General features: G+C 33.6%; 2 protein-coding genes across 4 annotated transcripts; both read left to right on the top strand.

The window, feature by feature from the left end:
* Positions 1-3: 3 nt before the first annotated feature.
* Positions 4-4,012, top strand: LOC137812209 (uncharacterized). 3 transcript variants are annotated; one of them, XR_016518781.1, is made up of 10 exons: positions 4-273; positions 747-835; positions 1,341-1,397; positions 1,536-1,644; positions 1,742-1,843; positions 1,977-2,047; positions 2,612-2,715; positions 2,855-2,919; positions 3,071-3,125; positions 3,606-4,012. XR_016518781.1 is itself a non-coding variant. In XM_068614126.2 (10 exons), exons 1-10 carry the CDS (start codon positions 4-6, stop codon positions 3,764-3,766), a joined length of 1,077 nt encoding a protein of 358 aa, XP_068470227.1. In that variant the 3' UTR covers positions 3,767-4,012. The 3 variants fall into 3 exon arrangements, 2 of the variants coding, with proteins under 2 accessions (XP_068470227.1, XP_090155010.1); XM_068614126.2 differs by having other exon boundaries at positions 1,983-2,047; XM_090298884.1 differs by having other exon boundaries at positions 135-273; positions 1,341-1,401; positions 1,983-2,047.
* Positions 4,013-8,952: 4,940 nt separating this feature from the next.
* On the top strand, positions 8,953-18,542 carry LOC137812210 (uncharacterized). Its single transcript, XM_068614127.1, has 10 exons — positions 8,953-9,441; positions 9,540-9,583; positions 9,717-9,849; positions 9,994-10,120; positions 10,820-11,409; positions 12,436-12,715; positions 12,806-13,085; positions 15,776-15,934; positions 17,005-17,472; positions 17,989-18,542. The coding sequence occupies exons 1-10, from the start codon at positions 9,270-9,272 to the stop codon at positions 18,277-18,279; spliced, it is 2,544 nt and encodes an 847-aa protein (XP_068470228.1). The 5' UTR covers positions 8,953-9,269; the 3' UTR covers positions 18,280-18,542.
* Positions 18,543-18,905: the final 363 nt, after the last annotated feature.

Here is an 18,905-nt window from a genome sequence, read left to right on the forward strand (position 1 = left end):
GCAATGTGTGGTGTTCCTCTCTTCAACGTCGCTCCCAATCTCACCGTTTCGAGGCTCTGCTTAGGAACCATGACTTTCGGGGAGCAGAACACGCTGGGCGAGTCCTTTCGCCTTCTCGACCAAGCCTTCCATGCCGGCATCAATTTCTTCGACTCCGCCGAAATGTATCCCGTGCCTCAGCGCCCTCACACGTGCGGCCGGAGCGAGGAGTATCTCGGCCGTTGGATTGCTCACCGGAATATCCCCAGGGATAGAGTCGTTATTGCCACTAAGGTTCCGTTCTTTTCTCTCCTTCGCTATGCATGTTGTACTGTCTCTTTTGTTCGCTATTAGAAATCATCGTAGTTCCTAAAATTGGAATGCGCGATTCGATTAGTATTCAAATTGATGCTGTGTAATTTTCTTCAACTTTTATTTTCACGATATATCTTTACACCATTAGACATTTTGAAAATCGGATCTAGGACGGTAAAATTTGTAATAAAATATATAATTAAGTCTGTATGAAATGCCCTAAAACTTACTGTTATTTTTGTGCCTAATTCTATAAAAGTTACACAAGTTTTTAATTTAGGACTAACTTTTGTTGATTTGAACTTTTAAGGACTTTTTTTTCTAGTTTGATGGATTGATGGACTAGTGTGACATTGCCTTGCAATTCCAGAAACTAAACTCGGTGGTTTACTATTTGTTTTGCTGAAGTTGTTGTGTGGCATATTAATTAATGATTGTTATCGCAAGAACAGGTTGCTGGACCATCGGGGCAGATGACTTGGATTAGAGATGGTCCTAAATGTTTGGATTCCTCTAATATTATTGAAGCTATTGATAGTAGGTTAGGTCCTCTCTTAACTCTTTCTCCATTCACGTCCTACATGCAGAGTCATTTTGGTATCGTATATGCAGAGTCAAGTTAATAATGCTTACAGACACGCTCTCAATGGCTGTCTCTTGTTTATAAGTAGATGGTGGACAAATAATACCTGTAGAATCTGTTTTAGGTATTTTTTGTTCCATAAACACGAGTTAAAAAATAACTTTGATTTTCTTTCATAAGTTAAATTAACTCATGCACTTAACTTTTATAGAAGCTTTTTCATTTAACTTGTTGAGTTTCAGCTGGACTATTAAATAAGAAAAAAGAATTATCAGAACAATAGTGATGGAGATTTAGATTGTGATGGCTCATAATATACACTCGAGAGAAATATTTGGGTGCGGGTGGAAGTGGATAGGAGGGGTTCTGTTCTGAAGAGATATAACATAGTATTAAGTTTTGCATCTTTTGATTCTCTGTCTAGTAATAAACTCTGATAGCTTATGCAATTGAATTTGTGCAGTCTGTTGCGGATGCAGATGGATTATATTGATCTTTATCAAATTCATTGGCCTGACCGGTTTGTATGTTTTTGTTAGTTTAAGTATTTGGGCATTTGTTTACATTGTTTTTTAATATTTCATGTTGGTCGGCTTCTCATTTTTGGCCCAATGGATGTGCATATATGGATCTTAACTCTTTACACCAATCCTTGTAGCTATGTTCCAATGTTCGGAGAAACCGAGTATGACCCAGTCCGACAATATGCTTCTGTTAGTATAGATGAACAACTTGAAGCTCTCAGCACAGCTGTGAAAGCCGGGAAGGCAAGTGGCATTGTTAAATAGTTTCAATTGTCAACTTGTCACTATTGTAATTCCTGAATCATTATTCATGAGTATGAAAATGAATGCACGTTTGCAGATCAGATACATTGGTCTTAGCAATGAAACACCTTATGGCTTGATGAAGTTTATTCAGGTTGCTGAAAAATATGCTTCACACCTGAAGATAGTATCTCTGCAGGTTTGGTTACTTACTACCGTTCAACTCCTGTATTATTGTTTTGCTTTATTTTCTTCAACGTGGAAGTGTCGCCCTCAATACTACAATTCCATGGATGAAAATTTATTCCTGACACTAATTTCCTTCTGTTTAGTGACAGAATTCATATAGCCTTCTTTGTAGAACTTTTGATTCTGCAATGGCTGAATGCTGCCATCAGGAGAGGTATTTAATATTATTTTTTATATGAAATTGTATAGCTTTCTATGTTCGCAACATGGCATGATTGGTACCAGAGTCTCCATGATTAGTACATGGTGAACTGGTACATTGTCCACACTTTAAGTTCAAAGGTTAAGGTTGCAGAGGGGGACATGTTTGATACAAATAATTTGTGTTTCTTCACACAACAATAATTTCTAGGATGGTTGTTTCATAACAATTATTGCAATAAAAGCTCCAACTTACTTTATGTTTGTGCTTCCTAAAAGAAGCCTATCTATTATGAGAAGTTATTACTCTGATTCATATGATATGTTGCGAGTTTGGGAAACGTAATTTAGACAGCATAATGAATTAAACATTAACAAGAAAATTTATATTATATAAATCAGCTTTAATACTATTACTAGCACAGTGGTAAAACTCCATTTCATTCAGATGGATGGAACAATGAAAGCTTAATGCTTGAAAATTTATAACTTTTGCTCCATTGGTTGGCCTAAATCATTTTCCTGTGTTTTCAATGAAAGCCTCATTGTTAGATAATTGATTTATTTCTCTTTTCAGTATTAGCTTGTTGGCCTACAGTCCCTTGGCAATGGGTATACTTTCAGGGAAATATTTTTCCCCAGACGGTGGTCCTACAGATGCTCGTTTAAATCTTTTTAAAGGTCAATTGACATCTTTTGGGACACGTTTTGTTTTATCACCTCGTGCCCTCCTTCCCAAGATTAAGGAAGGAAAGAGAAAAGAAGTGTCCTGGTATGCATGAGTTTATCCAACTGATACTATTGATGCTATTATTCTCAGGGAAGTATTCAGAAGGAGAATCTAGATACAATTTGTCCAATAAAATTATAGAGGCAGCTACTGTGGTAAGTGGATTATCCTCAACATTGTTACAATGCTAATAATTCAACTTATTTTTAAATCTGAATGCCCCTTAGTTTTTAAAATTCTTTTATTCCTTCGTATTTCTTCTGTTTACTGATTTTAATCTCCACATTCATGTTTCCCCTTTTGCAGGAATACCTTAACACTGCAAAAACATATGGTCTTCATCCTGTATCTCTCGCTATAGGTTTGATAATCTTTTCCTAGATCTTCATGTGCAAGCCCCCCTCCCCTTCTTCTCTTCTCTTTATATTGAGTGATTTGGGGTGGGTTATCTCCGTAATTTGCAATGATTCCAAACACTCTAGTATTAAATTCTTGATAATGTTGGATGGCATACATTGGCTTCTTCTAAATAAACAAGAACGTAATGGGTTTTCTTTAATCTTAGTATTTAAAAGGATGCAAAAAATGGTTAATTTAGTAGTATCTTAGCATTGTTGGATATTGTTATTGTCGATCCCACGAAAATAATGCAGTTTTTTTCCACCATTTGCAATTAACTTGTGCTTTTTCATTTTTTTTTCAAACGTCCATTGTCTATGCTATTGATTGTGGTCCTTGAGCTTATCCCTTTGATGTTGTGGACTTTTGAGGCATTAGTTTATTTTCTTGTTGCGTGTCTGATTTTCTTTTCTATTTTATCCTCTCGTTTTTTCTTGAGCAGCCTTTGTTTTGCGACACCCACTTGTTGCTAGCATTGTTTTTGGGGCTACCAAATCATGGCAACTCCAGGAGGTTCTAGATGCATGCAAGATCGAGCTCACACCTGAAATAATTGATGAAATTAACAAGATACACTCAAGGTTTCCAAATCCATGTCCATAATGAATGCAATTGATCAACTGTGATGTGTGTATCCCCATTTTTTCAGGGATTAATTAATTGGTCATTTTCAACAAGTAATAATTGGTTTCTTTTAACTTAAGGTGAATCTGTCTATTGTCAACTGTAGTTTGGTTTGCAGTTTGCTAGTTAATACTTCATTAGTCCTAATTGATTGTAGTTTTAATTTGTAAAAAAGGTAAAATTATAAATTTTCAATGAAATATTAGTTCTTCATTTTAGTTTCAATTTGTTCTTAAATAAATTACATAAATGTTTACCTGCAGCAACTAAAAATGAAGTACTTATTAAGAAAGAAAAAATATTTTTTGTAAAATCATTTCAATAAATAACATTTATTGTTGTTCTTAATCTGTGTAAAACAATTAGATTAATTAATGAGATGGAAAAATAGAGTTAACCGAATACTGTCAAACTTTAAACACATGAAATCGTGAAGATTAAAAGATATAGAGTAATGATATAGACACTTAAACATTAAAAAAATACTTAATGATAAAGTGACTTACAATATATTATTTTATTGTTTACTACTTACTAGAAGAAAATTTACTAAAGAAAAATATTTTTTAGGAGTGTTGGATGAGTATTTGTGTGTTTAAAGAATGGATGTGTATATTTCTCTAACGATACATTCCGTGTCTAAGACTAAGACTCAAATGAGCTGAAAGTTATCACATTACTGTAAGTAGAAGCTGATATCAAAATTTGTTGTTGCAAGATTGATACGTGAGTTCTTTAATTAAGAATTTAGATTCGATTTTCAGTTTAAACATGGAATTGCAATTTGATGTGGTGAGGGAAATTAGTTGACTGTGAAATAATTTCCTATTCCTCCCAAACTCAGAAGAAACTCATAGATAATACAGGACTCCAATAGTAACCCAAAAATAGAGAAGTCATGGTTTGAGCAAAGTGGTAAGTGTGCGTACCCAATAAACATAATAAATAATGGTATTAATCATTGGTGGATGAACACTCCACTGTACCAAAAACAAAATTCTCTTCTGGGTCCCACTTTTACTCCTCTACCTAATATTTCAAAGATAAACCTCACTTCCATTATTATATTATTCATTGAACATGGTACCACACCTATCTTCATGTGGTTCATCAACCATGTTTTCCAACATTTTTTAAATCTTTTTAATATTATAGAATACAACTCAGGTTAGGTTATATGCATTTGAACGCTGCTATTGTCTCCATGCATTTGAACTTTAACATAAGACAGAACTATAAGTATTTCTAAGGTACCATGCATTTATTCTCCAAATTATTTAAATATATTTATATGTGTACATGCTTGCATTTGGGGGAATTCTAGAGGACACCTCACATAAAGGTACTTACAGATTTTAGTGACCATTTTATAAATTATGCACTAATAAAAGTATTCTCTTAATTGGATTAACTAATTAACTTCATTTGTTCTTCTTCTTTTACCATACAATTGGGTTTTTATTCATTTGAAATTCCTTTTTTTATTTAAAGATTGAAGGAGCATAAACAATTTATCATCCATCCTCTTAATAAATATATTCTAATTGTAACTCAGAAACCAGAAACTTTTATTAAGCTGCATGCGTTAGATGGATGTGAGTTTTTAACTTTGACTTTCTAACGGTTGTGTTAGAAAACTGTAAGTAATAATAAGAGACAAATTTTAAAAAATATACAAAATAAAAATCAATTACAATATCATAAGATTGAAAAAAATTATCATTGAGAAAAAAAATTATATTAAATCCGCTGATAAATTTTTTAATCTTATGATATTGTAATTGATTTTATTTTTGTATATATTACAAAATTATAAAAAAATAAAAATAAAAATAGTTAAATAACTCATTTTATAGCATATTCAGTTTTCATCAAACAAAATAATTAAATTAATATAATACGAACACTTGTAAATTTGTCCATGTAAATGTTAAAATAATTCAAAATAATATATAACTTAATTCTTTAAATCAAGAGACTATATAATCAAACTATTTTTTTTTAAGAATTCGGCTTAGCAAGTCTTTAAGTGAAAACGTTTTGTCTAACTCTTAGTAAAACTCATGCAATTGAATTGTCATATTCATTGCCTTTAGTCCGTTAAAAAATTATGGAAAAAAAAAATCAATAGTTCTATCATAGAATTAACCATATCATTTTCAATTCAAATCAAAATAAAGTTTCAATAACTCAAATAATAAAATTCAACTTTTACCAAGGAAATCATAATTTCACATGTAAAACAAATTCTTAATGTACAATGAAGAATACAACTAAAACCTAAATTCTAACTTTTAAAACATAATATTTCTCCAAATTCAAATTATTCAAGTAAATTACCCGACTTCATACCTAGATACAAACATTTAACCTATATCATATCAAATTATTTATAAAAACCTAATTTAGAGTTTGATGATATGGTAAACTTTCATCATTTAAAAATATATTGTTCTTAGAGGAAGCTATTAAGTGAGGGTGAAGAGTGGAAGAGACTTAAGGATTCCATTAATCACTTTTAAGAAAAAAAAAACCTATCAAATAATCATACCACACCCATTAATAAACAAATGTACCACACTAACTCAATTTTGACAAGAATACTTTCAAAGATCCTATTGCTATAAATTAGGAGAATGGAAAGTTTAAGCAGAAAAGGAAATAAAGAAAGACTTCTTTGAAATTCTAGAATGAAGGAGGTTTAAGAGAAAACAAAAAATAAATGGTTTATTATCATTTTAGAATTCAACTTAAAAATACAATTATTATTTTTCTTCAACATGAAACTCTTCCCTCTATTACTCATAAAAACAAGTTCCTACTAAATGAACTAAGATGTTATAAAAAACAATAAATTAAAATGTAATAGATTAAAAACATAATTTAATTTATTAGATTTAATGAGTTATAATATTTTAGGGTCATTGGATCAATTTAATCCATATCTACTAAGAAAAAAATTTACTCTTTTATTAACTTACTTATTTATTACATCATTCATATATCTTGCTCACATGGACTAAAAGTATAAGGAGATAATGTTTACACTTTTAAAATAGAAAATTCAATAATAAGATAAGACCTAATTGAAAAGGATGTATCTCAACCTTTATAAACAACACCATTCAATAACACATGTTGAGTTACTCTTTCTAAAACCTTCTCCACTTTGCTTTTAATGAAATGCAACAAACACTATTTTAAGGATGAAGGCAAAGTAGAACCAGAAGAAAACTAAATAAAGATTGATGAAAAAAAAAACAATACAAAAGAGTAATATAGGGATTCAATTAGAGAAATGTTTTATACCTTGGTATCTGTTTTCTTTTACAATTTTACAATAATTTTTCATATCTACTTATTGTACTGATGATAAAGTCTTAATATATACTGAATACATGAGATAAACAATTTCCTCCCATAATTAACATTACTTCTGAAAATATATTCAATTAATTAATAAATAAATAAACTAAACAATGACAAAACATTGCTGATTAATAATTTAAAAAACAAAATCGTCACAAGTAAAAAGAAAAAAATTAAATTAAACTAATTTCAAGTTTTAAGTCATAGTTTAATTTTTTAAAGATAACATTTATTTATTTTTTCAAAAAAATATTTAAAATATGATTTTTTACTATAAAATAATAAGAAATGTATCTTTTTGTCAGAAATAACACATTCCAACAAATATTGGAAAATATTATAATATGATCTTATATGTAATGTTACAGTACTTATTTTTAAATTTTTCACATGAAAAAAAAACATTATTATATATATTTCGTCTCAAGTAACATATTTTGATGAATCTTAATATACAAGAAATATAAAATAAACATTTTTCTCCACAATCAAGGTTACTTTTGCAAATATACGTGACAGAAACAAAAACTTAATAAATATAAAAAAAAGTAAAACTTAATAAACACTAATAATTAATAATTGAAAAAAATTAATAATTAACACATACCGTGATCAGATAATAAAAATGAATTTTAAATTAAACTAATTTCTAAATTTGAATTATAGTTTTATTTGAAAAGATAGATTAATTTCAGATGTTTTTGTTACATAAACTTTTTGTTCATGGTTGAATGTGTGAGCTTCTACACCGTTGCTTCTATCTTTAAGTGGCTATTCTTCTACCTTTCATGGTTAGTTTTTGCTGTTTCTGCTTTTATGGTGATCAAGCTTTGTTTTGTCTGCTTCTAACATTTTAGATGTTTGAACCGATTTTCTTTTGCCTAAATATTGAGTTATGGTTTCTGTTTAATGGTTAAAATGTATGATTATGGTAATTTGAGTTTGATAGTTGTATCTTAGTTTTTGGAGATAGTAACTATTTAAAGAAACAAAATAGTGATTGTATCCATAAGATCCAAAATAGCATATTAATGATTGCCCTAGAGAGAGATAACATAGTAGTAACCTTTTAAACCAAATGCTCCAAGCTTTCCAACTATAGGCTTTCTAAATATGTTACTTCTAAATAATAATATTAAAATAACTCTTTTTTCATATTAAAATATGTACTATTTTTACTTGCTGTACTTTATTTTAAAAAATAAAGATAAATATCTTTTTGGGATTTTTGCACCAAAACAGTGTAATAAAAATTATGATTTTCAGTAAAAAAAAAACAAGTCATTCATAATTTTATAATTTTTTTTATTAATAAAAAATAAATTAAAAAAAAAACACTTTAAGGTGTCACAACTTTATACAAAATTCTAAAATCAAGTTTCTATTACTCTTCCAACCATAAATCCGACTGAAACTACAAATCAGATGATTTTATAGTAAAAGTTGTATTACATAGATATAATTTATATTAAAAAAATTATATTTTGTATTCATATACAAATTTGTCAATTTTATTAAACAGAAATTATATAGACTTTTATGTCTCTTTAAAAATAATTTTAAATGAAATCGTTACAAACAGTTGTATTATTTTATATTTGTTATAAATTACATATAAAATTGTTCATATATAATTTTTTTTATTTAAAATTGTAATTTGTGAAAAGAAATTGCAGTACTTTTTTTAAAAAGAAATTCTATTTTTGGTATATAATTTATTAATATTAAAATTTTAAGTATAGGTTCTATATATTAAAATCTGACTAAACAAGGAGTTATTATTCCGAATAAATACTGATTATTTTCTAAAAATAGGTTTGAAAATATTAATCTTCGTTAAAAGCAAAATCAAATCTCGGATTTACTTAACACGAGGTTTTTGAGAAATGGATTAATGGTAATTTGCCGAAAAAGTGGGGAAAAGGGAAACTGAGAAGAGTGAAAAGGAGGGTTTAGTTCGGTATTGTTCTCTTTCCGTTCGGGTGCAAATCATCGAGAGAGAGAAAGAGAGAGAGAGAGAAACAGCGAGCAGAGATAATTTTCATCGCGGAGGAACCCTAGCGAGGAGAGCGGCGGGGGCGGTGGAAGATCGGTCGGAGCGCGAGCGAGGAGGATGAGCGGCAAAGGCGGCGGGGGCCACAAGGCAGGGATTCCTCCGGCCAGTCGGAAGATGGTTCAGAGCCTGAAGGAGATAGTGAGCAACATCCCCGAACACGAGATCTACGCAACGCTTAAAGACTGTAACATGGACCCTAACGAAGCCGTTAGTCGCCTCCTTTCCCAAGGTATAACACTAACTGCACTAGGGTTTTTCAATTCAATCACTCCTTTCGTTTCTCCCTTTCTTCGAACGTGCCTAATCTTATGTAACTTCGTTTCGTAGATCCTTTTCATGAGGTCAAGAGCAAGCGGGAGAAGAAAAAGGAGGTGTGTTTCAGTTACTTCAGTTTGTTTTCGTTTTTCTTTTGTAGATGTATGTTATGAGGAGTTAGTTGATGCTTTTGTTTATGTATTTGCTTCTGGTGCTGACGATGAAAATTTTACTGTATTTTGTTTTAAGACTAAGGACACAACGGATTCCAGGCCTCGAGGGTTAAGCAATACGTCTAGTCGTGGCAGCGGTGGTGGCGCTAGGGTTAGTGCCGACCGCTATGTTGGGCGTGGAGGTGCTACTCAATTCAGTAGTAGTGGTGGTAAGCTGATGCTGGTTGCTATTTTTTGAATGACGTTTTTAGTCTTATACTGCTTTGTACATTATCAGGTTTTCTTTAGTATCTGTTGTTGTTGATTTATTGTTGTTGTGGTTGTCATCGTTATCACCTTTGTTTGGATGTCAGATTCTGGTCTTCTGCAGGGAAAACCTGTATTGAAAAAGGAAAATGGAACGCCTACTTATGGAGGTTCTACATTTTCTGCGCATAGCGCATTGGACAATAATGCAAATAGGCAACTACCATCCTACAGGTATATTTTCCTTCAACAATTTTTGTTCACTATTGGAGTAGAACTAAGGAATTCTTTTGGTTATGATCTGTTTGCGAGTTTGGTCTGGTTATTATGAAAAGAAAATTTTCTATTCATGTACTAGGCGGTGCTTGTTATGGTTCCTCCTGTTTTTTCTAAAAAGCAAGTTGGCTGTTAAAGCATCCAACTTTTGCAAGCTCTGTAGATTCAATTTTATTCTTTCCTCAAACAGTTGATGCATTCTGTGCCTTTTTTCTCTGGAGTACTTTATCTCATGGTGTGAACTTTATAACAAAGCAAGTAAGCGTCAATGTTTGTCTTCCGAAGATATGCAAGACACCAAACTGATTACAATGTACTATATTTATATATTTATTACAATGTCCTCTGTTTATAACTTAATAAATATTTTAAATTTAAATTTGTCCTCTAATGATATATGTAACGTCAAATTATCTTTGAAATTGACATGTTTGTAATCAAATTGGCTTTGGAGGATGAATTTGTTGGCATTATATATCATTTAAGAACCAATATGATGTCACATATAGGTTTGAGAGGGCCAAAGTTAATGTTTACTCATTTTTCTTTTCTTTTATGTTTCTAAGCAAAAAAATTCTTTAAGTGATTGGGTACTGATCACAGATTTAGTATGTAATCTAAGATGGAGTGTCTCATGAATGTTGAAAACTGTTGCAGTGATTCTGTCGGTGTCTGTGATGGGCTTTCTTCATCACAACATGGTGGATTGCAATCTGCATGGGGTGCTAGCCCAGGTCAAGTATCAATGGCTGACATTGTCAGGATGGGTAGGCCACAGACAAAGGCATCTGTGCCCAACTCTTCTCTCCACAGTGGTAACCATCAGCATGTTTTTGCACCCCCAGCAACTTCACAGCACAATTTGCATTCATTGCAAGGTCATGCTTCTAAGGTGTCAGAGACAAACAATGATCAAGGCTTTGATTTTAACTCCAATGTTGAACAGAATGATGAATGGCCATCTATTGAGCACCGATCAGCTGTTTGTGTATCCTCAGTTGTAGATGATCATCCAACCTCTGAGTACCATACAAACTCTTCTAACTCTGCCGAAGCTAACCAGCAGCTGAAGTCCCATGTAAATGAACTTGTAGCTGAAGATGATCCTGTTGAGAATCCAGACAACGCTGGATCTGTTAAAAGTACATCTGAAGAGAATCCCGAAAGTACATCTGCTTTTGATGGTAGCTTATACAATGACATGAATCCCTACCAACCTCATCGACATCCTTTCGAAAATAATGAAGGTGACTATGATGCTTATTTGTTTCTTGTCTTGCATCTCTATTTATATTGAACATGTACTTTTCATAAAAAAAATTAAACTCGGTCTGGATAGACTTCATAATAAACACTTCTAGAAGATTTTAGGCAGTAGAATAAATCGAGCTTCTCACGTTAGAATTAAATTGTGCACCTTAGTATTTGGAAAAGTGAAGTTATATCAAAGAGCTTCTAAACAAGATGAGGTGCATAAGTTATTTTTAACTTGTGGAAGAAGTCTGATATATTTTATTTTTTGTCTTGTCCTCCTATTATTGCTTATTGAAAAGTTTGTACAGAACGAGTCTTACTTGTCATCATGTAATTAGAGTGCTGGTACAAGTATTTCCATATAAAGTTGCTTTGTAATTGCTCATTTTTCATGTTTATATCTCTTTTGTTCATTATCAAAGTCACCAGCACAAAGAAAGATTATTGTAATCAGTGTTGTTAAATAGGTGCCATAGCAGTATTGTACTGGGGAATTTCTTAAATTTGCAATTCTGTCTTCTTATCAGTGTCTTGGTTGTGTCATGTGTCCTATTATCTTCTTGTCATCTCTCATGAGTGATTGGGTTTTTGACATATTATCTAACCTTTGTTAATTTTGTTTGGCATACAGCATAACCTTATATTTATTTTTCATTGATTTGTATCCTATTTTAAAACTATTATGCGAATTCTGCTTTTGTCCATGACAATGTCTTCTATATGGTATTGTGGATTATTGGCTTTCTGTCATTTTCCACAATCCAGAATTGATATGATTGTAATGTGGTATTGACTAGTGAATCCAATGGGTTGGTTATTGTTATTATTATGTTTTCTTTGTCATCCTTTATACTAATGACTGGTTTAAAAGGAGTTATTGTAATTCTAGTATAGTCATATGCCTGCCTGTGTATGATCTCTAATGGTTTAGATTGTTATAATAATATTGTTTGAAGTTCACGATCATATCAAACACGTCCCTTCATTTAAGTCATGATTTTGTAACATCTTTCTTTCAGTTGAAGGTGTTTCATCAGTTGCTGCAAATTTAGAGCAGCTAAATTTACACACAAATGATCAGGGGACAGAACAAGAAGGGGAAAATTCTTCTGTAGTAATTCCAAATCATTTACAACTCCATACCCCTGAATGCTTGAATCTGAGCTTTGGAAGTTTTGGATCTGCTAATGATGCTTCCCTTTCTGGATCTGGCCCATATCAATCTAGACCCTTGAAAAGTAACTTGGAGGATGCATCTGGAGCAGCTGATGCTTCAACAATTGGGTCCTCAGATGTCAGGTATGTGCTTAGATATTAGTATACTTTCTGAATATTCTGGTCATTATGGGGATGTGCATCTTACTTAGGTATGCTTTGTTTTTCTTGCAGAAATCCTGACTATTATGGGGATGAGCATCTTACTTCTACCTCGGATGGGAATTTAGCTCACATAACTGGTGTAGATGCTGGGACTTACGAGCATTCCTCCATTTCACAATCGGAGGCTTTAAAATCTGAAGCCCCTGAAACCTCTCAGGAAAATCAATATTCATTTCCTTCTTCCCAGCACGAGTTTGCATACGAAAATGCCCAACAACCAGATGTCACATACCCTCATTCACAGACAAGCTCACAGATACAGAACCTGTCTCCCTTCTCTAGTGTAATGGTAATGCATAAACTTCTTAGATCTTTTGATTTGCAATATGTAACATTTTCATTTCTGAGTCTGTTTGTTGAGTTAGTTCTGAAGTGATTTTGATATTGTTAGGAACTAGATTCATTAGAACCTCACAACAATGTTATTGATTGGAAAAATAAGAAATATTACAGCAAAGACCCCTGTAATCCCAGAGCAAATGCTCCTGATAGAAGAGATAACTCTGTCTGCCCAGTCCCTAAGGACTACCAGAAAAGATACTGGATGATGATTACACGCACCCCCTCTCCATATGACCACTCACATATCCTAACTAACTGCCACATCAGCAGCTCTTTAACTCCTATTAAGATTAGTTGTTGGGGGGCCATAGGCCCAATGTCATTGTTATAATCCTACCTGCCACTAGATGAACAGCCTTGTTTCCGAGGCTGAGATAAGGAAACTTCTGGTACAACTCTATCCTTCAAAACTATGGACTGATGATTTGACGTTTGTGCTTCTTCTTGCAATGCAACCTGGATGTTGTTCCTTTAAAGGCAACAATGTGGAGTAAGATACTTGCAAAAATTATTTAAACAATATCTACAGTTTACATAGGTGTTGCTAGAAACTCAATTGGAAGCTTTCATAGGCAGTGATCATGAGGACTATAACTTGGATTGTCTTGGAGACATCAAAATTGCGATGCCTTATAGAGAGCCACTGAACCATCTCATGCACCACTGCCAGGATTGTGCATCTTGGTTATAACTTTCGGAAAATTGTTAAACGACCTCTGCACTATGCATAGTGTTCCTAGAAAATCAGAGTCGGAAGCTTTTGTAGGCAGTGAGAATAAGGACCATTTCACGCTTGGATTGTCTTGGAGACATAAAAGTTGCCATGCTTTATGAGACGATAAATAACTGGACTCCCTGCATAGGAAGCATAGAGTGCACTGAACTGTCTGACATCCACTTCCAGGAATGTACCCCTTGGTTTTAGCCTCTCTGTCTGACTTCTGCTGTAGCCAGGACAATTGCATGTCACCAGAGAAGCTGAGCATAAAGCTCAGCTCAGCAAAACAGTAGCTGCTACAATAACCGGAAAGACATCAGGGACAATGGCAAAACATCTCTGCCATTTCAAACCGGATAAGCTTAAATCAGTACTACATACTGGCTTTAAATGCATCTAATACCACTCTTGTGTTGGATAAAAGTGAAGATCCATTAAGTGTGTTCAAGAACAGGGGTTTGTGCCCCAAAGTTCTGACTCGCTTCTCTGATTTTACTTCGGCTTGGTTCATTAAGCCCAAAATGTGTAGCTGCTGAAATAATTAGATTTTACTTTTATTCCTTTTGTTACTTTGGATGGGATTTAGCGAATTATATTCAAAACCGAGATGCTTTGTCAAACTTCCCTATATTCATCTGTTCACTAAAGTCTGATTGTGCTTGGTCCATTAGCTCAGAAAATAAATCTATTTTGTAGAGTTCCCATTCAATGCTTCCTTAGACCTCCTCCCCTTCTTGAACTGGTTGTTCTGTGTGAAGCATGTAGCTTCTACATATCTTCTGGCTGCGCAGACATAGCAACCCAATCAATAAGGGCCCACACATAGTGTGGCTTTGAGGGTGGTGGTGGATTGGTAATAGGCTGAGCATAATTACTCAAGAGAGATGCATCCACCCCTGGCTGACAATGGTTGTCTTTGCTGGTAATGAGACATTCTCAGCCTCATGGGTTTTTAGCATTATCTCTGTTATTGGTGTTCAAACTTGAATCGGGAAATTTGGATGATGATACAAGGGGCTACAATCCTTGAGGGCCGGCAATCAGTCTTGTCACCATGCACTTCAACTTTTTGTCACACTTAATCATTTTGTCCAAAATTTGGTGACTTCCCTTTCTTCTCCATGGACATTTCAGCTTGCTTCTTGATCTTCTAAATTGAATGTTCAAAGAAATCAATGGTGATTTTATCTTGTTGGTCTTTCTATTCCAAGGAAGTCAGTCCCACAAAAATCCAACTGCCATAGCCTAACTTTCTTATCATAGCCGTGGAAAATGAATCCTCATAGAAGTTAAGGTTCTCTTGGCACCAAGATTGTAACCAAAGCTTGGCTTCGCCCTTCATGCTCATGAAGGCCCATTGTAGCACTCAGATATTCTAATTAACTGCAACATTTCCTGCTATTTAACTCTCCTATTTAGATGGGTTGTTGAGCTGTGGTCCAAGCTCAGTGTCCTAACGAATATCATGTTATAACTAGGAGATGTACAGTGCTGTGCTGCTATTCATTTTCTTGAGAAAAAAATCTAGCTTATTCTCTTCAAACAAAATAATTAGTGGTAGAGTAGTTTACTGTAAAAGGTGCTCTTTGAGTCACCAATTTTAATCAATTTTTGTGATCGAATTGAGAATTGAGGATAGAAATTCCCCCATTTGTTATGTCATCCGTATTGCTGGGGTGGTGTATGATTTTTCTATCACAGGTATTTGTTCTGAGTGAATTTCAATTCTCAGTGACTTTACTAGACAAATTTGTGTGGCAACTTATTACTGGTGACTTATAATATTGTGCAGGGCCATTTTTTTGCTTTACTGTCATATCTAGTAATAACTTGTATTACTGTAGTTTCTTTTATCTTGTTTCAATATTATCTAGCTATTTTGCTACTTGCACTAAACTTATAGTGCTGTTTCTTGGCAGGCTTATACCAATTCTTTGCCCAGTGCTCTGTTGGCTTCAACTGTTCAAACAGCAAGGGAGGATATCCCATACTCACCCTTCCCTGCAACACAATCATTGCCTGCGAAATATAGCAACATTGCTTCTTCAATTGGTGGTCCCAGTATAACCATGTCAGAGGTGAACTTCTACTCTAGCTTATCTTAGTTTTTCTATAGCATTTGAGACAGGTTGATTATTCTTAGTCAAAGAGAATATGTAATGGTATTTGCATGTTCATTATATTTGTGGGCTGCAGTTATATACTGATATTCTGATACATAATAGCACTAGGGAAGTGTTGGTTTGGGCTACTTAATAGTGTCTTCACATGAGCTAATATTTGTCTAGTCGCTGTTTTCTACTTACGATGTTTATGTTAATTACTTAATTAGCAACTTAAGAGCATATATTGAATGAGAAGAGGCATTTGGATTTTTATGCCTAGGTGCCTGCATCGATGGTATCCTGTGTCTGTATTGTGTTTGATTTAATCTTTGAATATTTCTGTACTCTGCTCTGCAATCTACCGGTGATAAATCTTGAGTGATTCTATGTCCATTCATTGTGTTACTATTCAGTTTGGTATTCCCATAAAAATTGGGGCGGATAAAATATGGATGACATTGTTATGTGTCTATATTGTGCAAAAGCACTGAAATACTATGATTTTAAAAAATGAAGATGTTGGTGAGACAATATAACAATATATATTAAATAAAATATGTTTATATATGTACAAATATAAAATTAAAATTATCAAGGTGTTGATTATCCTTTTCCAACCCTAGTTGACGGTTTTTCTCACTGCCCAGTCCGTGTGAAGTGTAATACTTGAGGTTGGCTAGTACTATGTGGTTGCTGGATATTAGAGAACGGACTATAGTCTAAAACCACAAATATGGATGTATTTGTGCAAGTATTAATATTGAATATGGATTTCACACAAGTATTTGTGCAAGTATTAATATTGAATATGGATTTCACACAAGTATTTGTGCCTTACATGTGTGAAAGCGGACATGCATTTTATCATATTGAATCTAAAATAATCCCAGGTTATGGGTGCAATTTATATTGACATTGTTTGCAAACAGTTGATTTGGAGTTTGACATTTTTATCCGTACTTGTATATTGATTTTATAGTTTTTGTTTATTACGAGGGAAAAGATGGTATTCAGTGTCATTAATATTATTTGTCAACTTGTAGGCTCTGAGGGCTAATAACATTTCAACGCCTCAACCTAATCCACAAGCTCTACCTGGAGCTAATGTTGCCACTGGAGCTGCAGTTCCCCAACAACAACACCTTGCTCTGCATCCCTATTCCCAGCCTACTCTTCCCCTGGGACATTTTGCTAATATGATAAGCTATCCATTCTTGCCTCAGAGTTATACCTACATGCCATCAGCATTTCAGCAGGCTTTTGCTGGCAATAACACATACCACCAATCTTTGGCTGCCATGCTTCCACAATATAAAAATAGCATTTCTGTCAGTAGCTTACCTCAGTCTGCTGCTGTTGCATCTGGATATGGTTTTGGAAGTTCCACCAGCATTCCTGGAGGAAACTATCCATTGAATCCACCTGCTGCGCCTACTAGTACAACCATTGGATATGATGATGTTATAAACTCTCAGTACAAGGACAACAATCATATGATCTCACTACAGCAGGTAAAGATCTTCATTTAACTGCTTTTGTTTCCACGTACAATGTCTTGGGAGTTGAGCCTATTAAGTGTCAACATTTCAACCTTTAAAAACTGGAGTTATTTTTAATTTTTAAACTATCTCTGTTCCAAAATAATTGCAGTCTTAGTCATATAAGAAGATCCAAAATGATTGATGTTCTCACCTTCTAATGAAACATTAATTTTTTTATCCTGCTAATATGCCCTCAAATCATTTATTTTCTCTTTCTTATTCAGAGTAACGTATTTATGTGGAGAGTAAGGCTATTTCAGTGAAATTGTTTCAAAAAGTAGTATATTTATTGTTCTTAATGCGCATGCAATAACCTTAAAATACAGTTATTGTGGAACGGAGGTAGTATTATGGTTGTGAAAAACCACGGTCCTTTTAAAAAAATATATAAATTACCAGGTTTAGATATGTCCCAACCCAAATGGTTAATATTTGTGGTTGGTTATATTAAAGAAGGGACGTGCTGATTTTGTGTTTGGTTGTCAGAATGAGAATTCTCCCATGTGGGTTCATGGACCTAGCTCTCGAACAATGTCTGCAGTTCCTCCCAGCACGTACTACAGCTTCCAGGGACAGAATCAACAAGCAGGGGGATTTCGGCAAAGTCCACAACAGCCTTCTCAGCATTTTGGATCCCTTGGTTACCCTAATTTCTATCACTCTCAGAGTGGGGTATCTCTGGAACACCCGCAGCAGAATCCCAGGGAAGCAACACTTGGTGGTTCTCAAAGCCAACCACCCAAGCAGACCCCACAAATATGGCAAAACAGCTACTAATCCCTCCTTCCTCCTATTCACCTCCCGGTTTTTATTAAGGGTCTTGATGTGAGTTTGAAAGTGACCGGTCACAGGCATTAAAATGTAGCATTGTTTGGTCCCAAGAGAAGAGACCAGAAGTTGTATTCTATATCATATAATTATGCTCCTCATCTTTAACTTAGCTTTTAATTAAGTGTGCTAATTTCCTGTACCCTTTTTTCCAACATTCTTCGCTTTTCTGCCTATCCTATCTATAGTGGAAAGTAAGTTTCCTTCTTTTATACTCCCCCCTTTCTTCCTTTTCAATTATAAAGTATTATTATAATTATCTTCTTTTTAATTATACAATTTATTTTTAATAATTATTTACTTTTCTCTTATTTTTTAACAATTTAAGTGAATGAAATGATATGATTACTAAAATAGTAATTAATACTGTTTTATATTTTTGGGACTTGTTATTTGACATTAAAGGAGATCGTATTTTTAAATTTATGGTATAGCAAAATAAAGTAGATGGGTGGAAGATTGGGGCTGGGGACAAAGTGAGATTGTTGGAGGACTCTTGGGCTAATAATACCAACTTAAAGGCAGTCTACCCTAGGTTATATTCTCTGTCACTAGACCAAGGATTTAAGGTGGGA

Source organism: Phaseolus vulgaris, chromosome 2, assembly GCF_051622355.1.
Source record: "Phaseolus vulgaris cultivar YP4 chromosome 2, ASM5162235v1, whole genome shotgun sequence".
NCBI lineage: Eukaryota > Viridiplantae > Streptophyta > Magnoliopsida > Fabales > Fabaceae > Phaseolus > Phaseolus vulgaris.